At 37.6% G+C, this 23,901-nt stretch overlaps 3 protein-coding genes across 8 annotated transcripts in view; 1 reads left to right on the forward strand and 2 right to left on the reverse strand.

Moving 5' to 3' along the window:
- LOC124790130 (protein melted) overlaps positions 1–3,587 on the forward strand; it is a 253,327-nt gene extending 249,740 nt beyond the window's left edge. Inside the window, exon 18 of the mRNA XM_047257704.1 lies at positions 637–3,587. Coding sequence (XP_047113660.1) covers positions 637–897 — 261 coding nt within the window. The 3' untranslated portion in view covers positions 898–3,587. The remainder of the gene's footprint in view (positions 1–636) is intronic.
- Positions 1–23,901, reverse strand: part of LOC124790131 (tRNA pseudouridine synthase-like 1) — a 221,931-nt gene that overhangs the window by 132,472 nt on the left and 65,558 nt on the right. For 3 of the 6 annotated variants that reach the window (XM_047257708.1, XM_047257706.1, XM_047257707.1), the window contains one exon: positions 4,201–4,425. The exons of 2 other annotated variants lie outside the window; for them this stretch is intronic. In XM_047257708.1, the coding sequence (XP_047113664.1) occupies positions 4,204–4,425 (222 nt within the window). In that variant the 3' untranslated portion in view covers positions 4,201–4,203. Of the gene's footprint in view, positions 1–4,200; positions 4,426–17,984; positions 18,015–23,901 lie in introns of those variants that run through there. One more of the 6 variants, XM_047257710.1, reaches the window with a different exon arrangement.
- Positions 2,762–4,201, reverse strand: LOC124790132 (dual specificity protein phosphatase 19). The gene has a single exon (XM_047257712.1). It carries the CDS (start codon positions 4,190–4,192, stop codon positions 3,569–3,571), a length of 624 nt encoding a protein of 207 aa, XP_047113668.1. The 5' UTR covers positions 4,193–4,201; the 3' UTR covers positions 2,762–3,568.

Below are 23,901 nucleotides of genomic sequence, written 5' to 3' on the forward strand. Positions count from 1 at the left end.
ACTTTGTTTAGTTTATGCCATAGTTGCAGCATTCAATCACATCCACAGTAAACAAGAGAAAGTCCAAAAACACACAGATCAAGATTAGATCAGCAACAGCAATATAACGCAATAGATTATATGATATGAGACAATAGATTATAAGTTAGTTTGAAAAATTAGAAGGTGCAGTTTTATTGATATTTGTCACCAACAAATGTTAGTTCCACCTTTAAAGATAAGTGATGATATAGCAAGAAATATCTTATACAGGTTGGCACCAAGTGATTAGTTTTTTCAGTAATTTGTACTATCCAGCTAATAACTTTTGATCTCCGCTACCCTTTCTGCCTTGTATTTATAGTTTACAATATTATTTGTAAACATTATGTCTTACTAATTGCAACATGTCATCATTAGTTAAGGAATACTGGGAATATTCAAACCATTTTATTCACAGTCATTGATCGGTTTTCTAAAAGTCCATGTAATCAATTTTGTTCAGTGCTAAACAAAATTAATAGTGTGGACAGTTAAGAAATTGTGATCAAAGATGTGAATAAAATAATTTAATTAAGTTTTAGTCTGCAATAGAGTCTGATAAGTGTTCACATTATTATATGATTCATTATCTTCCATTCCATTGTTTTCTTCCAGAAAGATGACAAGGATGTTACCCCTATAGAAGTAAACCAAATAAGGAGTGTTAAAGTGAGCAGAGGTGCTCGCAATATCCCAAAAGCATTTGAGATATTTACTGGAGACCAGTCACTCATACTGAAACCAAAGGATGGTAAAAATGCAGAAGAATGGGTGCAGTGCCTTTCAATTGTTGTTGCTCATTCTCATTCTCGGGAGGTACCTGCTAAAAGTAATTCACTTCCTGCTAGGGGAGCCAGCTTGCGTACTGCTGTTTGAAGTTAGGTTGTTTCATTTGAGAATGTATATATGGCACCATCATACTAAACATATTTTTATAGTACTTAATAGAGAAGAACAGCCGTTAACACACACCAGGATTTGCTTAGAATGCTGATCTCCATGTGTCTCTGTCTGATGGCATCATTGTCAATAAGACATTAATAATATTAAGAAATAAATTTAAGAAATCTTTTAAATGAGCTCACAAGTGATACGTGGGCCATACTGAACATACATGATACCTTCTGTAATGTGTCTGTATCCTCTCTCTCTAACCCACAGAAAGATCTTTTTGTGCAAGTTCCAAAAATTGTTCCCAATGTAAATATGGTGATGTTTCATTGCTTGGTTGTTTCTAGTAACTTGTTTCAAGATTTTTCTATGGGAATCAATTTAAAGAGTATACTTTGATATCAAGAGATTTTCTGCACTTTCTGTCAGTCCTTAGTCATCACACCTTTATGGGAGGCGGAACACACATTGTAAGGTTGCTGACAGATTGTGACATCAATTAAAAATACTTGTTAGTTGTCTACTTGGAGAAACCTGAGGAATTGTGTTCTCTCTCTCTCTCTCTCTCTCTCTCTCTCTCTCACACACACACACACACACACACACACACCACAAAAATCAGACCTTGTCTGGAGGCTTTCATTGTTGCCAAATCCAAAATTCAGTAGAAGTTGCTGATTTTATGCCAACCTGTCTTTGTATGCATATTGTGAAACTACTTTTTTTATATACGTGAAATCAGTCATCTTACAAATAGAACACCATCCATTACATGCAACCAAACACACACTATTTACCCAGAATTTGTCTCAGTTAACCAGGGGAACATCGCCTTTCTCAGTATTACACATTTAATTTTGTGATCTTGTCAACCTCCCTTCCTTTACAAGGACTACTACTCACTGCTGTCGTATTTTCATTGTGATTCCCCTGCTGCTCTTTGGCATATCATTCTCTTGCAGCAGCAGCAGTAGTAGTAATTTGAAGGCATTTGCAACTGACCATATTAAATTTTGTAAAATTACGGGCGAATTTGAAAATTTTGAGCAGTTACTTCTGCTCACTACCTTGCATTTTTGTTTCCACATTCTTATGAAAAGGAGAAGAACCTTAAGGTAGTCTGTCAAACCATCTTTTTACCACTTCTTACAGACTCATTTTTATCATAATATGTGGCAGGGATGGAAGGACAGCGAATTATATATATATATATTTTAATGCATTTATTTTTCATGTAACATGTAATTTTTCTGTTTATAAATAAGACAAATGCAGTTAACAATGTCTTCCTTCAAGAGCTCATTAAATAAAATTTATATTTGCTGATATCAAAATTCCTCAGATAACTAATTCCATGCACAATGGCTTAATTTACAACACAATATAATATGTTACTTGAACACACAAAGTTAAATATTATGATTTAATACAGAAAAAAATAACATTCTTGTAAATTGGATTGTATTATAAGATTCCTTACTTTACGTCTGTTCCATACCACCTGCACAGAAACATCACACACATTATGTTCAGACAAAATTTAAATTTCTTTATAATGTCATCTACCTGTAGCTGACTGGTGTGTGACAACACTACACATACTTGTTCATTGATTTTACTACCTTTCAGTTATCAGTTATTTTATTTTATGTATACACATGCAGCCACCGTGTGTGTGTGTGTGTGTGTGTGTGTGTGTGTGTGTGTTCGAGGGGGCGGGGGGGACATGCCATACATCATTCAGCTACAGGCAAGCAGTACCTTTCCTCATTTTTGTTTGCTGTGATGTTCAGCATCTAATTTTATTTTCTTAAGTTTATGTAAGGAATGAAAATTCCTTGTTGGTGTATGCTCAGTATTAGTAGCATTTATTATTAGGCATTTACATATGTTGGTAGAGTATTAGTAACATAAGACCTCTTGCTGAGTTGATGAAATAACCCTGCTTACTTAAAATATGTTGCTGTTATTCAAGAACAAGGATGCTCTGCTTTCTTCAAAACTAATCAGTCCAAATAAATTTATGCATCACAGGCAGCACCTTCATCACTGTAATATAATCTCAGTTGAATGTGACCTAAAGAAATTATTTGAATCACAACAGTTTTAACTTCTAAATGGACTTCCATCATGAAGTTGAGAGTAATTTTATCCAGCAGGCTTAGATCTTATAACACTCTGTACCATTAAGATATTGATGACTCAGGATATTGTAATCATAAAAGTCACAGTACTACAACATCACAGTGTCGATTTATGGCATTCATTGCCAATGAACAACGTTTTTCCTATAAAAACACCCTTAAATGGAGAATGAACAAAGGTGCAGAAGTCATCGTGTACCATTCCACAGCTTAGTGGCTTAGCCAATGTAACAAGAATGTACAAACTATAATGGAAAATGTATATGAAATGTATATTTGTAAAAAATATTTAAACTTTTCAATTCTTTTTTAACAAGCTGTTTTAATTTGGAGACTCTGAAGGGGTTTTAATACTGTAAGAATTTGCTCATACTGAATTCACTGGGGACCTGATAATTTATACTGATGTACTTAATATATACATACATTATATAATTATTTATATTTTTGCACACATTCCAAATTTGTTTTTACACTGGAGATTATTATATAATATATCAATGTTGATACTATTAAATTGTGGTTTTTAATGAATTTTCGTACTGTTTAAGTTGTTTGATGAACCCATCATTTGGTCTAATTGCTTCCCTTCTCTCCTTCAAGTATGCAAATGCTTCTGTAAATGTCATTCCACATTCTTTAATGAGGTAAGCTATTACAAGAGTTGCAGACCTAGATATACCAGCATTGCAGTGAATAAACACACATCCATTACTGTCTTTCACTTTTTTTAAAAACTCAAAGCTTGGCTCTAAAAATGATACAATGTCTGTGTCAGGTAGATCCAGAGCTTCAACAAATTTATACTCAAAACCATCAAACTGTTCAACTCTCACACCTAAACTTAATATGTGTGTTATTCCATAATTATGAAGAAGACTAACATCTTGTACAACATCCTGGGAGCCACAGCAAAGACCTGGTAATACAAGAGCAACCTGCAGATCAGGATTCGTATCAACAACATAGCCAGGTGCTAATGAATCTGTCTGTGGCAAGTGCACACATTTACCATCTTTAATAATCTCTTTGTGAACTCTGCCATCTGGAGAAGTTACTGTGGTTTGACAAGGCCTAAGATGTTGCTTTTTTTGTATCAAACTACTCAAGAAGCTCATTGCAAGATTTATAAACATCTAACACATCTCTACAAATTGTTGTTCTCTGTCCACTGATTATCACAGTTTCTTTCATATAAAAGATCTTGTGGATCATATTCTACGTTAACAAGGAACAACCCATAGGGGGGCACTGTGACAGCCTTAGGATTCCAACTGTCTTTACTAGGTACATCTAACATGTACTGGACGTCTTCCAGAGTTAGTCTTCCTTGAGCCACTGCAATCAGAGCTGCTACAGTTCTTCGTACCTGTGTAAAAAGAATGACTACATGACCTTTTTTTTTAAGTTAATGGCATTAAATCATGCAATGTAATACTTGCTGGCGGCATCTCGAAGCTACATACTCACTCACATCACACACCATATTGCACATCTGTCAAATAAATTATCTGTGAACAACTTTACAGACTTCTCATTCAATACAAGGATGCACCAACAACTGACTCCTAGTGAACACTGTAAGGGGACACATTTTGATGTACGTATTAAATAATGGTCTATAGAAAGCGAGATGATAATCAAGAAATTTTCAGTAACTCTCACGAAAATTAAGCACAAACTACAGTTGGAGATAGCTTATTTAAATGTTATGTTGAATTTATTTGTTGTCTCTTTGCATTCTTTCTTGTGTGTAGCCTCAAGAGCCAATATAAGTTAGAACATCACAGGCCAGAGAGGTTTGCAGCACCCTCTATGAGTGAACAAATAATATTATTGATATTGTTTTTACACTGAACATCACTTTGAGGAGACGACAATGGTTTACACACATCTGTATTGTCGCTCTTTAAAAGAGGCCAAAATTGTAGTCTCTTCAGTCTTTCTTTATAGTTCAAACATTACTTACTGTGTGTTGTAAGTAGTCCATTATTATAGTTGTATCTAACATGGTGGTTTATGGCATGATGCTTGTTAATAGTTTTGACTTGTCACACATCTGATAAATGATGCCATGTTATATACCTGAGGATGGTTTCTTTCTGATGAAAACTGGTTGTTTTCTAAAGTCACTAAACAGCTGTGTGCAAACCATGATTTTTCTAAAAATGTATTATGTCTATTGTGTGGAAAGTTGTTTGAATAAACTTGATGTTTTGAGTTCAGTAATGTTCAAGGCTAATATTGGTCTATATATGGAGGAGGTAAATACATTATTATAAAATTGTCTACATTATTTCTTTAAACAAGCAAAATGTGACATTTTACTTACACCAAACTCCTCAAAGTCGAACGTGTTAACATGTTAACAAGCAAAGGGTTAATGGCAACTAGCCTCACATGAAACATTATTTAAACTGGAAGCCTCTCGTAATTAAAACAATCAAAGACATATTTTACCACAGTTATTGACATACCATAGTAACAAGGTCTTACTGTGAGGACTTTACATGGTTCAGTTGTCAACCGTTACAAAGGTATTACTCTTTTTTATATTAAATAGGCAACACACAAATACTTAATAGCTGCGGGACTCACACTAGGGTATAAGCCCCTGCCACACAGCAGACTGAGGTTTTACTTACAAAAACATGCAACCAATTTTACGGTTACTACAACTTACAGGAAAAATTAAGATTGTGTTTGAGTGTGCTCAATACTGAGAAGAAGAAACAGTAACCTCTCCATATAAGTAATCTTTGCAGAATAATAAAAGATTCCAGAGTACTCCCCTTTTCTAGAGTCTACACTGACAGTATGTATAAGGAATTTTATATTCGGAACACCAATAGTTCGCTTTAACAATACAGTGTTTATTGACTATTAGTTGTGGTTGTAATAAAAGTAGACACCTTAATGTTGTATTCGGCCTCAAGTGTAGAGAAACAAGAACTCGGACCACAAGAGGGAAGAAGCAATGTGGGGGAACAAGTTCTATCCCCTTTTCCCAGGGCTGGCAGCCTACACCCACAATTTGTGCATCTGTGACAGCAGAACTGACACATGGCCATAGGGATGGCTGATTCCCTTCTGGTGCCACGGGAGTCTTACTCATACCCTGTTATGGGGCAGGATTAGTCTCTTCACGCTTTTCAAAATTAGAAAAGAAAATAATCAGCAATAAAGAACAAAAACTAAAGTGAATTTGGCAGTGTCATAAATGAGGTAGTTCAGGCACGACCTCGAAAAGGCGTAGAAAGCTTCAGAGTTTTAACATTATTTAAATATAACATTATTTCATTTTAACTTATGATCTGCCATTTACTTATATCATGCCACTTAGACAATGAAACTGCCCCTCCCCCACCCTAACTGTAAAATTTGTCATTTCTTGATGGCTCTCCTTTCACAAAGATCTCCGAGCCTTGATTCCATGTACCCATGGGTATAACTGAATTACATCTACTCCTGCAAAATACCCCTACTGTGCAAATCCCACTTCCCTCTCCCCAAAATTACTTTAATAACTGCAAGAGGAGTGCACACTTGTGTGTGTGTGTGTGTGTGTGTGTGTGTGTGTGTGTGTGTGTGTGTGAGAGAGAGAGAGAGAGAGAGAGAGAGACACTAAGCAAAATCTAACATACTTTTAGACAGATGGTGTACATAAAATCTTTGAAATTCAAGTGTACGGAAGAGATAATGGATTCAGTTGTTCATCTGTGTATAAAATGATAGTACATTTACAGTATAATAGTATATTAACAAAATGGTTATGTTATTCTAGTATGTGTCACAGAATTCTGTTATGAAACAACTTTCTTACCCAAGAAATGTTACAAAATGCAACTAAACATAATATTAAAGTTATATATCAATGGACTTGAATAACTTGCATAGCAGGTAGGTATAACTTTGAAACTAAAACTTACTAATACATATGTCTCATCTCATTAAGTTATTCACATACAATTATCTACATCTACAGCATTACTCTGCAATTCACACTTATGTGCCTGGCAGAGTTTCGTCAAATCACTTTCACATTATTTCTCTTCTGTTCCACTCAAACTGCACACAGGAAAAATAAACACTTATTTTATTACATTGATCATTTCTCCCGACTTAGGTGGGCATCAAAAAAATATTTTCGCATTCGGGGAGTAGAAAGTTGGAGACTGCAATTTCTTGAAAAGATCTCGCCACAACAAAGAATGCGTTTGTTTTAATGTTTGCATGGAAACCCCTGTATCACATCCGTGACACCGTCCCTCCTATTTTGCAATAATACAAAATGAGCTGCCATTCTTTGAATATTTTTGAACTCGTCGTACCTTTAAAGGTATTCAGTAGAAATCATTTTCCAATTGATTTTCATCTTCTGATTATTCTGCAAACAATCTAGGATGGCTGCTAAGATCGTCTTGTAAATCATTTACATTGAGTAGGAACAGCAGAGGGCCTATGCCTATAAAACTTCCTTGGGAAATGCCAGATATCACTTCTGGTTTTCTCCATTACTCTTCATCAGCTACTATGAACTGTGACCTTCCTGACAGGAAATTGTAAATCTAGTACACAATTTGATTAGAAGTTGGCTGTGAGGAATTGCGTCAATAGCCTTCTGGAAATCTAGAAATATGGAATCAATTTGAGATCCCCTGTCAATAACACTCATTACTTCATAAGAAAAAAATAACTAATTGTTTTCCACAAGAATGATATCTTCTGAATCCATGTGATTGTGTCAATCTTTTTCGGCAAGGTAATTCATAATGTTTAAACATAGTATGTGTTCCAAAAGCCTACAGCAAATTGATGTCAGTGGTATGGGTCTAATTCATTGGATTACTCCTATTTCCTTTCTTGACTATTGGTGTACCTTTCTTTTGTCGAGCAAGCAGTTGTATATGATAGCTAAATATGAACCTATTATATCAACATATTTCAAACGGGACCTAACTGGCATGCATCCTCGACCAAAAGACTTGCCTTTATTAACTGATTGAAGTTCCTTCGCTGAATCCACGTGATTGTGTCAATTAATCTTTTTCTGCAAGGTAGTTCATAATGTTTAAACACAATATATGTTCCAAAAGCCTACTGCAAATCGATGTCAGTGGTATGGGTCTGTAATTCATTGGATTACTCCCATTTCCTTTCTTGAGTAGTGTATCTTTCTTTTGTCGAGCAAGCAGTTGTATATGATTTATAATTATGAACCTATCACATCAGCATACTTTGAACGGGACCTAATTGGCATGCATCCTCGACCAAGAGACTTGACTTTGTTAGCTGATTTAAGTTCCTTCACAACACTCAGGATATCTACTTTTAAGTTATTTATGTTTGCTGCACTTCTTGATTTGAATTCTGGAATATTTACTTCATTTTCTTTGGTGGAGGAATTTCGGAAAATGCTTTTTAGTAACTCCGCTTTAATGGCACTGTCACTGGTAACATTACCATTGCTATCACACAGTGAAGATATTGATTGTGTATTGCCACTGGTGTACTTTGCATATGACCAGAATCTCTCTGGATTTTCTGTCGGATTCCAAGAGAGAGTTTCTTTGTGAAAACTATTAAAAGCATCTCACATTGAAATCTCTGTAAAACTTCGCCACTCTTGCGGGTTTTGTGTTCTTTTAAATTTGCCATGCATTTTTTGTGACTTACGCAAAAGTATTCTGATATGTTCTGTGCACCATGGGGGATCATTTCTGTCTCGTATTAATTTATTTGGTATAAATCTCTCAATGGCTGACAATATTATTTCTCTGAATTTGAGCCACATCTGGTCTGCACTTGCATGGCTAGTTCAGAGGGAATGTAAACTGACTCTTAGGAAGTTGATGAGTAAATTTTTATCTGCTTTCCTTAAGTAGATATATTTTGTGCTTATATTTGGCAGGCTTGGATGTTACGGTATTCAATCTTGTTACAATGACCTTTTGGCCACTAATCCTTGAATCCATCATTAAGCACCCTATTTTCTCAGGATTATTTTCTGCTAAGAGGTCAAGTACATTTTCATAACCATTTACACTTCAAGTGGGCCCCTGAACTAAATGCTACAAAATAATTTTTGGGGAAAGCGCTTAGTACAATTTCTGATGATGTTTTATATACCACTGGCTTCGAACATATAATTTTTGCCAATATATTGAGGGTAAATTGAAGTCACCACCAACTATAACCACATGAGTGGGGTACTGAAGTTTTCGTTGAGCCTTTCAGTAATTGTATCATCTGAGTCATGGAGTCGGTAACAGGAACCAGTTATTAATTAATTCCAGTTGTCAATTGTAACCTCTATCCATACTAACACACAGGAATTACCTACTTCACAAGAATGATATCTTCTGAATCCATGCTGACTGTGTCAATTTATCTTTTTCTGCAAGATAATTCATAATGTTCTAACAAAGTATATGTTCCAAAAGCCTTCTGCAAAAACTATTTCTGACAGCAACTAACATACCAACACCAGCTGTGTTCTATATTTTCCACACACTGTTACATCATTTGTAAAAATTTCACCTAAACTTATCTACAATTTTAGCTAGTTTTCAGTATCTATGATCTGAACTTCAGTGCTTTCTATCAGTGATTGGAGCTCTGGTTCTTTCCCAACACATATACAACAATTTACTACTATGATAACTATGACTATGTGTTTTACAAAGAATGTTCAGAAATGCAGGCAGCTATGTTTGCTATTATCTGAGTAGTCAGCGTAAAATATTCAGAGATGATGATGAAGCTGTGGAGCAGAAATGGAAAAAATTAAAGAGCAGTGTTCAGTATACCTTAGACAAGTATGTTCCAAGCAAGATCTTAAGGGATGGGAAAGACCCTCCATGCTAGAAAAATGTTCCGTGAACAAAGACAGCTTCATCTCTTATTCAAGAAAAGTCAAAATCTAGCGGACAAACAAAAGCTGAACAAAGCGAAAATGAGCATAAGGAGAGGCATGAGAGAAGTGTTCAATGAAAAGTAAAATTTTGTCAACTGATTTGAGTAAAAACCCTATGAGGTTTTGGTCTTATGTAAAATCAGTAAGCAGTTCAAAATCTGTTCATTTGGTCAGCGACCATACTAGCACTGAAAGAGAAGGTAATGAGAGATGGCTAAAATACTCAATTCAGTCATTCGAAATTGTTTCACCACAAAGATCGTAACACAGTCCCTCCTTTAGCCATAGTACAAAGGTCGAAATGGCAGATACTGAGATAAGCGACCAAGGAACAGAAAAGAACTACAATTGCTTAGTAGGGGAGAGGCATTAGGACCAGATGAGATACCTAAAAGATTCTACAAAGATTACGTGAAAGAACTTGCTCCTCTTCTAGTAGCAGTTTATCATAGACTACTGGAGCAATGAAGTATTTAGTGACTGAAAAAAGCAGAGGTCGTTTCCATTTTCAAGAACGGCCGTATGACAGATGCAATTTTAGACCTACATTATTGATGTCAATCTGTTGTAGAATTGTGGAACATGTTTGATGCTCAAGAATTATGACATTTTTGGAAAACATAAATCTTCTCTATAAAAATCAATATGGATTGCACAAACAGAGATCTTGTGAAACTCAGCCCGCTCTGTTCCTCCATGAGATTCATAGTGTTTTGGACACAGGGCTTTGGTAGATGCCATGTTCCTTGACTTCAGGAAGACATTTGACACCTTCTCGTACTGCCGTTTAGTGAAAAAATATGAGCTTATTGAGTATCAGACCAGATTTGCGACTGGATTCAAGACTTCCTTGCTGACAGAACTCAAAAATTGCTCTTAACGGAACAAAATCAACAGGCGTGTAGGTAATTTCCAGAGTACCCCAATGGAGTATGACAGGACAGCTATTGTTAAAAATGTATGTAAATGATCAAGTAGAAAATGTCAGACACTTTTTAAGGCTGTTTGCAGATGATGCAGTTATTTATAACAAAACAGCGACATGAGAAGACAGTATCGATTTGCGCAGAATGACATGCAGAGGATTGATGAATGGTGCAGGTTCTAGCAGTTGACCATGAACATAAATAAATGTAACATATTATGCATACACAGGAAAAGAAAGCCACTATTGTACAGCTACACTATGTATTAGAAACTGCTGGAAACAGTATCTGCCATAAAATATCTAGGAGTAACTATATATTGCAAAAACAAATAGTAGGAAAAACAGATGCCAGACTTGATTCATAGGAAGAATTTTAGGGAACTGCAGCTCATCCCTGAAGGAAGTGGCTTGTAAGGTTCTTGCTCAACCAGTTCTTGAGTACTGTTCATCAATATGGGATCCTTACTAGGTAGGACTGATAGAAAAGAGAAAGAAAGAGAAGATTCAATGAAGAGTGGCACGTTTTGTCAAGGGATCATTTAGTCTGCACAAGAGAGTTACCAAGATGCTCAACAAACTCCATTGGCAGACGTTACAAGAGAGATGTTATGCATCACTTAGAGTTTTACTATTGAAATTTCGAGAGAGCACTTTCCGGGAATGGTCGAATGGCATATTACTTCCTTACACATACATTTCGTGTACTGGCCATGATGGGAAGTTATAGCCAGTACAGAGGCTTACCAACAATCATTCTTCCCATGCACCATTCATGACGAACAGGGTACGGGGGATAAGTTAGTGGTACAAAACTACCCCTCCTCCACCACACATCATTAGGTGGCTTGCGAAGTATGAAGCAGATGTAGATGTAACTACGGTTCCTAGGTCACCCCTTGTCCTGTGTTTGACTGGCACACTTTGAAACTGAAGTACTTTTTGTTGTTTCCTGATACCCTCTAACCTAAAAAGCCACCCAGTCCACTCCACACAGCCCTTTATATCCATGTAGGTTGTCTCCCATGTGTAATAGACCACTGACCTATAAAGTAGAACTCAGTACCCCATTACCCAATGGTACAATTCATGGAATCTGCAGCCAACAGGGCCATGTAACCCTCTCAGCCTGTGATTCAGACACTCCATTTACCAAAGGTCTGCAATCGGTCCTGTCGACAACGCTATAGATGGCGAGCTTTGCCTTCATATTGCAAGCAAGACTGGCTATCTTTACTACTTCAGATAGCCGTATTGAGAAATTTTAGTATTTATAACAAGCTTTGCCCAGAAGGAAGTACTACTGCTAATTTTCTTTATACCTGCATATTCATACTGAAGCTCAAAACATCGAGAAATTTTTACGAATCTATTTTAAACCTTCAACTGCTTTCGATGAGTTAACTCATCGGGCTCCTTCATTCCCCTGTGTGCTGTTGATAAGCTTAGTGTGGCCACAGGGTTTTACTTGAGCAGCTAACAAGTTAACTCAATCCTCGTTCCCGTTCCCTGAGCACTAATGACAAGTACAGCCATGTCAGCATTGTGGTTCATGCATGTTGTTGATGAGTGTAAGTGTACACTGGCTCTTCCACCCAATATGTCAGTAGCTTTTTCACATTCATGGTTATTCTACTGAGGAAAAGATCACAGAGATACAAAGAGCAATGGTGAGCATGAATAATTCAATGCCAACAAAAGTGGCGATTCCTCCACAGATTCTGAAAGTTACAGTCTTAGCCTATCTTTGTCAGTAAATGCAACACTAAATTTTAATATTTCAACAAGAGATGTGATTGATAGTTCATACAAATCTGACAATGACAGTGAAATGCTTACTAAGATAGCACGGCTTAGTGACAAAACTGATTCAGAAGAAAATTATTTTAGTTTATTTGATGATTCCCCTTCAGGACACAAATGTCAACAAGGGAATGATCCAAGCATTCTGTCATTTTCTTCATATATTTTTTAAAAAAATGTATTGTGCTGAAAAATACACAGGCTGTAGGTTTGAAGTACTGTGATACCTACTTTGTTTGTGGAGTACAAAAAAGTAAAAATGCAGTATATATTGCGTCAGACAAAGGGAAGTAATAAACGATAACTTATTTAATATACTGAACTACTCATATGTAAATAAAAAAAATTCAATTACCTTGATTTTCACTACCTGGAAGATTTTACTGCACAATTACATACACACTATATACAGTATATTTTCATATATATACATTATATTTATATACAATATATACAATATATTTTCACATATTTCTAGTATACTGTCCAGGCCTATTCTAGCCCTTTGTGGCTGTCTATGCATGAACTGTTGCAGAAACAGACAGAGAAGGATGAACATTTTGGATTACATAAGATTGATTTTGGGGGCCTTGAAATATTACTAACTGCACAAAAGAGCCCTATATTGCCCATTTCCAATGGACAAGAATTTAACAGAAATTTAACAAATGTACTGTCAAATTTCTAACAGGACGAGGGCTATTATGTAGATTTACCATTTCCAAACTGTACTTATTAAAAATGAACAATCTGTCCTCCTCCAGCGATTAAGCACTCAGTTAGTGTAGCCAAAAATCGTTCATGAAGCTCAAATATGTCTACTATCTTCCTTATCCCTACATATAAAAAACAGGCAGTACACATGTATAGGTGTATCTCCCCCTACACCACTGGTTCAATTTCAACTAAATCTGGTACACATACTGCTTGCTATATTGGAATGAGCACTGTGTGGATTAGAACCTCCTAGCTCTCATAGGAGGATAGATACAGGCAAAAAAAGTGTATTCAACTCTTGACAAGGATGCTGCCCAGCCAGACAGGAGTGTTGTGCAGTTAGTATTGGCATCTTGCAGGGGCCGCATGTGTGAATGGGCACTGCAGAGCAGAGTGAGATGGACAGTGAGAAAGGGGGGAGGAAGAGAGAGACAGACAGAGAGGGGGGAGGAGGTGACAGACAGAAAGGAGGAGAAGCTGATGGACAGCTAGAAGGGATAGTACGAGATGGATATAGCAGGGAGAAGAAGAGGGACAGGGAGGACGGAGCTGGAGGTGGACAAATAAAGAGAGGGAAGGAGGAGATGGATGGACAGATAGGGGACAGATGGTTAGTGAGAGAGGGAATGTGGAAATGAATGGACACATGATACACCTATTAGGTGGACAAAAGATACATACTTTTTAGTGACAATACAGTCGACACAGCATATGTGAACTTCTCACGTTTGGGAACACTTTAGACAGCTTTCAACTAAAAAGCCCTGTTGACTAAAAGTCCAAACAACGTCCATCGGAATAGCAGCAGCTACAGTGAGATGTTTCCTTATAAATGAATACACAGCACGACTAATGTTGAGAAGATTCCATAGAGACATTCGCAGCTTTGCCTCAACTGATATCGCAAGCCAGCATTCTGCAGATTGCATGAGTCCCTACTAATCTCATGCTGCCGCAATATTACATGTATGGTAATAACAAATGATTAACTTTTGTTTATATGTTCCAAAACACCATTCCGAAAGGAATACAAATGTTGTTCACTGCTCATTATGTACATCACTATACCGCCATGCACAAATGGCAACATACACAAAGCACACACGGAGATGTGCACACCTTCACATCACGTAACTGGAGGAGCCATGTGTGAGTCCAAGCGAAGCCACACCAACTTTACCACTCACACATTACATCACGACTACAGGAGTACATACAAGGTAACGAAATACGGCTGCCTTCCACTTAGTTTTGCAACTAACTGTTTCTTGCATCTTTACAGACACTGCTTATACCAAAAGGCCTCAAAGGAAACATACAGCAATTGGCCAGATGTGTCCATGGTCCAAGAAACGTAAATAATATTACAGACAAGAGAGCATCAATGAAATGAACACACGTCTACCAATGCTGCATGCCACAGCTTCCACATTTAGAGCCTCAGAGAGGGACCAACACCATGTCACCCACTACAATATAAGGGGCAGCACACTACTGCATCCAGAGCCTCACAAATAGCAGAACAGCAACTGGCAAGATTACAAGACATGAGACAGAGGTTTCAATCTCTAGAGACTCGGAGACATTACAATGGCGTGATGCTTGATTACAAGCAGTGAGACAGCAAGCATCCACATGTAGAGACAAAGGGACATTACAACAGTCTAAAGTTCAGTTCAAGTTATGGGACAGATAGACAGACAATCATGAATTTTTCCACACAGTTTTCTTGTAATGTGTTTGAACCTGGAATTTGTTGGCTGTTGTACTTCATCTAATATTTGTAAACTTCTTTGGAGCTACCCAGAAGTTTCTCCATTTCAGCAATAAGGGTTTAATAAATTTTAGTTAATATTCCCTCCTCTCCGCCCTTTTGTAACAGTATGACTTTTTTAAATGGCACCCTGTATTTTTTATTCAGTAATTCATTTCCTCTCCTAAAGACCTATTCAAAAACGTATCACCGTGTATCACTCAGCGAAACACAACATTATTAATTACATAACACAACATTGACTTTGAGCCCAGGATCACAAACTCGTCCACTTGTTGGAGTTGTCAGAAAACAAATGAAAACCAAGTAAAAACATAACACAAAATTGACTTTGACTCTCCTGTACCACTGCCCAGGAGTAGAACATTCAAAGATGCTCAAAAGTGGTGACCCTGGACACCGATACACTGGTGCACTCGTTGAATGAAAGAATTATTTACTGCCTCCAGTGTTGCCTGTTGAGGATAATTACAAGCAAGCATGATACAACCCTGCATGTCCTCTGGAGTTGTTGGAATATTGCGATCGACAACATTTTTAATGCATCACCACAGAAAAAAGTCCAGAGGATTTCAATCAGGAGACCTAGCAGGCCAAGTAACTGTTCCTGCTCGATCAATCCATCTGGCACGGTACTTTCAGTTCAGAACACGACGTGCACACAAGGCATTATGTGCTGGACATCCATCGTGTTGATACCACATAAGCAGTCTGGTTCAGAGACACTTCACCCAGAAGAGGAGGAAGAATTCGTCTGAGGAAGTTGGCATACGCTGTGCTGTTAAGACTATCATTGATGAAATAAGGGCCAATAATTATAGTACCAAGCATCCCACCCCAGACGTTAACTCTCCATCGACACTGATGTTCCACCTGTCTAAGCAATCGTGGGTTGTCACTGGGCCAATAATGCATGTTCCTTGTATTCAACTGTCCTTTGTTTGAGAAGCAACTTTCATCAGTAAATAGAACATTGGAGAAGTTTGGGTTAGCGAGGATTTGCTACTGTGCGCACTGACAGAACTGTACACGATTGGCCGGCCGGGGTGGCCGTGCGGTTCTAGGCACTACAGTCTGGAACCGCGCGACCGCTACAGTCGCAGGTTCAAATCCTGCCTCAAGCATGGATGTGTGTGCTGTCCTTAGGTTAGTTAGGTTTAAGTAGTTCTAAGTTCTAGGGGACTGATAACCTCTGAAGCTAAGTCCCATAGTGCTCAGAGCCATTTGTACACGATTCTGGAAATCATTCCCATGCAATTCTTGATGTAGGTGTACATAGTAAGGATGAAACTGGTGATGTGTAAGAATACGATGTACACTGGTTTTATGAATGCCAATCTCATGTTCAAGCTGTCATGTGCTCACAGTTGGATTCACAGCAACGGAAGCGAGGACAGTAACTTCGGCAGCTTTGTCTCTGCAAGTGCTATGATGATTGAGTTGTCGTGGGTTGAAACCTCCCGTTTCCTGAAGCGTTTCAGCAAGACAAGAAAACATCAGTCGGGAAGGTGGGTTCTTGTCAGGATATCGCTCTCTGTACAGTTCCACTGCCTGCGTAGCATTTCACACAGCCTTTACTGTATGCCTACTCTACACAACAGTATTTAAAAGGACTAAACTACTGTACTAAATGTACCAGGACATAAGAAAATAGTATTGCAATTACTGTTCCGCTAACTTACTTTCCCCATAGATGAGTAGCATTTCTACCTTCTCTTCGTTTGTGTACATTCTACTTATACAACTCTTCAAAAGACAATGGTTGACGGGTGTGCATTCTACTTATGTTTACAGTTGTCGTCTGTCAACGTGAGCCTGTGGATGTGTCCCATTATCCCAAGTACCTGCACTAAGTGCTGGGAGTGTCAATGTCAGTGTTTTGTTATGTAATTAATAATGTTGTGTTTCAGTGAATGGTACACTGTGATATATTTTTGAATAGGTCTTTAGGAGAGGAAATGAATTACTGAATAAGAAATACAGGATGCCATTTAAAAAAGTCATACCACTCTTCATATGTTTGTAAAAAACAAAGCTACAACGAAGGCAATCATGCTGATTGATGTCCCCCTGATGGCTAAAGAACATTTGCTTGAAACATTTTGTAATTTGCATCTGGACAAACAGTTATTTAGGGTGGTCATGATAAATGGGACACCCTGTATACAAATCAATTTTTACTCCGATAAGAGTCTTGTGTCAATGGACTACTACATTCGACATTTAATCTTCAAGCTTGAAATGCTATGTTGCTACAGTCTTAAGCTATGTCTTGTGATTTTTTGTTCTTCAGATGAATGTCCTATACGACAAGAGCTGTCTAGTCTTATTCTATGTACTTTATCAGGATGTGATGTAACAAGTGAGTACATTTATCTTACAAATTTTTGTCTGCTACTGTTACTTCTTTTTTGTTTAAAATATTTTTGTAATCACTAATGTAATTATCAGGGTCCATTATAACTCCTGAAGAACATAATTTTGTAAGTATCAAAACCAAGGTCAAGAATTCCAATAAACCTTAATTTGCAACTGGTTGGCTGATTTTTTCAACGTCTCCCATGTTCATATTTATACTTATCATTAAAAGCTTCTATTAATGAACTCATTGATATTAGTTGTAGCACATTTGCCTCTATTGGTTACCATTTCAATGGCTTGCTGACATCAACAGTTGCGTCGAGCGATGCCCACCAAACACACTGTGATAAAGGATGGAATACCAAGGAGGAGCTGGTTATCTGATGGCTTGGAAATTGATTTTCATATATCAGCTTCGACAGACGGTAGTAACAAAGAAACTGACTGTCACAATTCAGCCTCCTGTGATCAGAACAAACATTTGAAGTGATTACTCACAAGGATTGTACACTACCGTTAAAGAACATGCCTAAAAATTTGACAAGTGCTGACTTCAGATTCTCTACACACTATTTAAGATTACACGAAACGTTTCCTATAATAGAACAGTGGCCTTATAAATAAATTCTGTGTGAAATAACATGAAAGAAAGGTCCTCCAGATGTTATTGAGTACTGCTTGAGTGTTTGGGGTCTGCACCAGGTAAGATCAAAGGAACACATCGAAGCAACTCAGAGGTGGGCTGCTAGATTTGTTACCGATAGATCTGAGCAACACATAAGTATTACAAAGATGTTTCAGGAACTCAAATTGGAATCCCTGGAGGGAAGACAACATTCTTTTCAAGGAACACTATTCAGAAAATTTAGAGAACCAGCATCTGAAGCTGACTGCAGATGATCCTGCTGCCGCCAACGTACATTTCACTTAAGGACCCCAAAGATAAGATAAGAGAAATTAGAGCTCATATGCAGGCATACAGACAGTTATTTTTTCCTCCTTCAATTTGAGATTGTAACAGGAAAGGAAATGACTAGTAGTGGTACAGGGTACCTTCCGCCACACACCATACAGTAGCTGACAATGTATGTATGTAGATACAGATGCAGATGTAGAATCAGTTTCCCTCAACACAAAAAGGAAGCATACACTGTACAGGCTAATAGCAGAAACTAGAAGAAAGCACTGTCTCGAGTGGTAAGATACTAGTCATAACAGGTTTCAGAGCAGCACCATTCTTAAGGAAGGGAGGACAGAGAGAAACCAAGTTTTATGAGGAGCCACGACTGAAACAAACATTTTGTTTGAGGAGGAAATCAGTGTGAAATGCCAGATATTCTAATTGCATAAAAAGGTTTGAACACTGAAGAGTAAAATTAATCAACTACTTATTTGCATTGATGAATTAGAGTCATCAAACCCACCTGACACAATCTGCCTCTCTGAAGATAATGTGACCACTGACATGATAATGTGACCACTGACATGATAATGTGACCACTGACATAGGTATGTTAAAGGTTATTGGATTTAGGTTAGAATCTCACTTCTGGAGAGCAGAAATGATGAAAGCAGAAGCTGCCACATTCATCTGAAATTGTTCTAAATTTAAGAATACAGAATAATAAGCTCTGCTTTGATCAGCATATGGAAGTATCTGCAAAAGAAGTAGAATTTCCCAATGTATCCTTTATAACAGTATGTGTATACTGAGCATCTGCAGGTAATTTTAATCTGTTCATAAGTCTCCGTGTAGCTCTATTGGCCTATTTAAAAGTTAAAAATAACAGAATAGTGGTTACTGGTAATTTAATATAGATTTCCTTTAAAACTCTTCGAGTAAGACTTTATTGCTCTTGTTAACATTATCACTCAACTTAATTCTATAAATTTCCAAACTTTTGCGGTCTTCAGTCCAACTATTGGTTTGACGCAGATCTCCACACTAGTCCATCCTGTGTGAGCCTCTTCACCTCTGCATAATTAGTGCAATTTTCATACATTTGAGCCTGCTCCAGTAGTCAAGCCATGGTCTTGGTCTACAATTTTTACCCCTCTGCCCACACACACATTTCCTTCCAGGGTAGCTAAATGGAAAAAGAGCCTAATTAACGAAATTATATTACAAAAGCAATTGCCCATGGCCTGTCAGATTGTGACATTCATTCCCTTATATTCAGTTTTAATACTAATAAGGATACAAAAGCTATTAGATCTGTCTTCAGAAGAGAAGTCTGTATGCTAGAAAATTTGTTATTTTAGGAAACTCCTTGAAAACGTGAACTGGACTGAGGTATACAGTCCTCATGACATGAATAGAAAATAAAATAAATCAACCACAACGGAGGGGTATCTGTTGAGAGGCCAGACAAATGTGTGGTTCCTGAAGAGGGGCAGCAGCCTTTTCAGTAGTTGCAATGGCAACAGTCTGGATGATTGACTGATCTGGCCTTGTAACAATAACCAAAACGGCCTTGCTGTGCTGGTACTGCGAAGGCTGAAAGCAAGGGGAAACTACGGCCGTAATTTTTCCCGAGGGCATGCAGCTTTACTGTATGATTAAATGATGATGGCGTCCTCTTGGGTAAAATATTCCGGAGGTAAAATAGTCCCCCATTCGGATCTCCGGGCGGGGACTACTCAAGGGGATGTCATCAGGAGAAAGAAAACTGGCGTTCTACGGATCGGAGCGTGGAATGTCAGATCCCTTAATCGGGCAGGTAGGTTGGAAAATTTAAAAAGGAAAATGGATAGGTTAAAGTTAGATATAGTGGGAATTAGTGAAGTTCGGTGGCAGGAGGAACAAGACTTCTGGTCAGGTGACTACAGGGTTATAAACACAAAATCAAATAGGGGTAATGCAGGATTAGGTTTAATAATGAATAGGAAAATAGGAATGCGGGTAAGCTACTACAAACAGCATAGTGAACGCATTATTGTTGCCAAGATAGACACGAAGCCCACACCTACTACAGTAGTACAAGTATATGTGCCAACTAGCTCTGCAGATGACGAAGAAATTGAAGAAATGTATGATGAAATAAAAGAAATTATTCAGATAGTGAAGGGTGACGAAAATTTAATAGTCATGGGTGACTGGAATTCGGTAGTAGGAAAAGGGAGAGAAGGAAACGTAGTAGGTGAATATGGATTGGGGCTAAGAAATGAAAGAGGAAGCCGCCTGGTAGAATTCTGCGCAGAGCACAACTTAATCATAGCTAACACTTGGTTTAAGAATCATGGAAGAACCCTGGAGATACTAAAAGGTATCAGATAGATTATATAATGGTAAGACAGAGATTTAGGAACCAGGTTTTAAATTGTAAGACATTTCCAGGGACAGATGTGGCCTCTGACCACAATCTATTGGTTATGACCTGTAGATTAAAATTGAAGAAACTGCAAAAAGGTGGGAACTTACGGAGATGGGACCTGGATAAACTGAAAGAACCAGAGGTTGTACAGAGATTCAGGGAGAGCATAAGGGAACAATTGACAGGAACAGGGGAAAGAAATACAGTAGAAGAAGAATGGGTAGCTTTGAGGGATGAAGTAGTGAAGGCAGCAGAGGATCAAGTAGGTAAAAAGACAAGGGCAAGTAGAAATCCTTGGGTAACAGAAGAAATATTGAATTTAATTGATGAAAGGAGAAAATATAAAAATGCAGTAAATGAAGCAGGCAAAATGGAATACAAACGTATCAAAAATGAGATCGACAGGAAGTGCAAAATGGCTAAGCAGGGATGGCTAGAGGACAAATGTAAGGATGTAGAGGCTTATCTCACTAGGGCTAAGATAGATACTACCTACAGGAAAATTAGAGAGACCTTTGGAGATAAGAGAACCACTTGTATGAACATCAAGAGCTCAGATGGAAACCCAGTTCTAAGCAAAGAAGGGAAAGCAGAAAGGTGGAAGGGGTATACAGAGGGACTATACAAGGGCGATGTACTTGAGGACAATATTATGGAAATGGAAGAGGATGTAGATGAAGATGAAATGGGAGATACGATACTGCGTGAAGAGTTTGACAGAGCACTGAAAGACCTGAGTCGAAACAAGGCCCCAGGAGTAGACAACATTCCATTGGAACTACTGACGGCCTTGGGAGAGCCAGTCCTGACAATACTCTACCATTTGGTGAGCAAGATGTATGAAACAGGCGAAATACCCTCAGACTTCAAGAAGAATATAATAATTCCAATCCCAAAGAAAGCGGGTGTTGACAGATGTGAAAATTACCGAACAATCAGTTTAATAAGCCACAGCTGCAAAATACTAACACGAATTCTTTACAGACGAATGGAAAAACTAGTAGAAGCCGATCTCGGAGAAGATCAGTTTGGATTCCGTAGAAATACTGAAACACGTGAGGCAATACTGACCTTACGACTTATCTTAGAAGAAAGATTAAGGAAAGGCAAACATATGTTTCTAGCATTTGTAGACTTAGAGAAAGCTTTTGACAATGTTGACTGGAATACTCTCTTTCAAATTCTAAAGGTGGCAGGGGTAAAATACAGGGAGCGAAAGGCTATTTACAATTTGTACAGAAACCAGATGGCAGTTATAAGAGTCGAGGGACATGAAAGGGAAGCAGTTGTAGGGAAGGGAGTAAGACAGGGTTGTAGCCTCTCCCCGATGTTATTCAATCTGTATATTGAGCAAGCAGTAAAGGAAACAAAAGAAAAATTCGGAGTAGGTATTAAAATCCATGGAGAAGAAATAAAAACTTTGAGGTTCGCCGATGACATTGTAATTCTGTCAGAGACAGCAAAGGACTTGGAAGAGCAGTTGAATGGAATGGATAGCGTCTTGAAAGGAGGATATAAGATGAACATCAACAAAAGCAAAACGAGGATAATGGAATGAAGTCGAATTAAGTCGGGTGATGCTGAGGGAATTAGATTAGGAAATGAGACTCTTAAAGTAGTACAGTAGTTTTGCTATTTGGGGAGCAAAATAACTGATGATGGTCGAAGTAGAGAGGATATAAAATGTAGACTGGTGATGGCAAGGAAAGCGTTTCTGAAGAAGAGAAATTTGTTAACATCGAGTATAGATTTAAGTGTCAGGAAGTCATTTCTGAAAGTATTTGTATGGAATGTAGCCATGTATGGAAGTGAAACATGGACGATAAATAGTTTGGACAAGAAGAGAATAGAAGCTTTCGAAATGTGGTGCCACAGAAGAATGCTGAAGATTAGATGGGTAGATCACATAACTAATGAGGAAGTATTGAATAGGATTGGGGAGAAGAGAAGTTTGACCAGAAGAAGGGATCGGTTGGTGGGACATGATCTGAGGCATCAAGGGATCACCAATTTAGTATTGGAGGGCAGCGTGGAGGGTAAAAATCATAGAGGGAGACCAAGAGATGAATACACTAAGCAGATTCAGAAGGATGTAGGCTGCAGTAGGTACTGGGAGATGAAGAAGCTTGCACAGGATAGAGTAGCATGGAGAGCTGCATCAAACCAGTCTCAGGACTGAAGACCACAATAATAATAAGCCCTTACATAAGTGAAAACTATTTTCTCCCAAAAGTAACCTAGTTCACAACTGTCTACAAAAATTCATGAATTACTCACAGAATAAATTTACCTTGCAGCGCAAAAAGAAAACTATCTGTCAGTGACAAACAACCACCATGACGATGACAACAATGATAATGTTATAGCTCACTGCAAGGGATACCACAAAATACTGATAATAGTAAAACAGATATCACAGCTACTGCATTACACAAAAAAGATAGTTACACCTGGTAACAAAATAAAGACAATATGGGATATAGTAAATGATGAGACTGGTAGAACCAGGTGTGAGGATGAGGAGATAGTGTTAACAGTAAATGATATATTGGTAACAGATATGCATGTATTGGTACCAACTGTATATAGTGTCACAATATTTTTTAACAAGCATTTCATAACTGTCACTGAAAAGATGGGCTTGTCGCAGTCAGTAAATGCTGTCATGAAATATCTCACATTAGCCATCATAAATAACATCACTAATATGAATATGGCCCATACTACACAGGCAGACGCAATGTCCACCAGAAAATCTTCAAAATCAAAAACACAAGTGGTTATGATAAAATATCAGTTAATTAAATAGTGTTTTCTGCGTTTAATAACATATTAAATTATTTGTCTAACCAGTATCACTGAAATATTTCCAGATCAGTTGAAGTTACGCTTCTATCAAAGTGAGGAAATAAATACTACCAAGCTTCTGCCCGCTTTCACTTTTGCCAGCATTCTTAAATTTTTCATAAAGGTATTATAACAGTGGCTTTTAACAAGCTGACTACAAATAACATATTGTCAATTACAGTTTGGAT

Source organism: Schistocerca piceifrons, chromosome 3 (assembly GCF_021461385.2).
Source record: "Schistocerca piceifrons isolate TAMUIC-IGC-003096 chromosome 3, iqSchPice1.1, whole genome shotgun sequence".
NCBI lineage: Eukaryota > Metazoa > Arthropoda > Insecta > Orthoptera > Acrididae > Schistocerca > Schistocerca piceifrons.

Coding starts and splice junctions, on each gene's coding strand:
- LOC124790132 (XM_047257712.1), bottom strand. CDS start 4,192: ATGTTTATAAATCTTGCAATGAGCTTCTTGAGTAGTTTGATACAAAAA.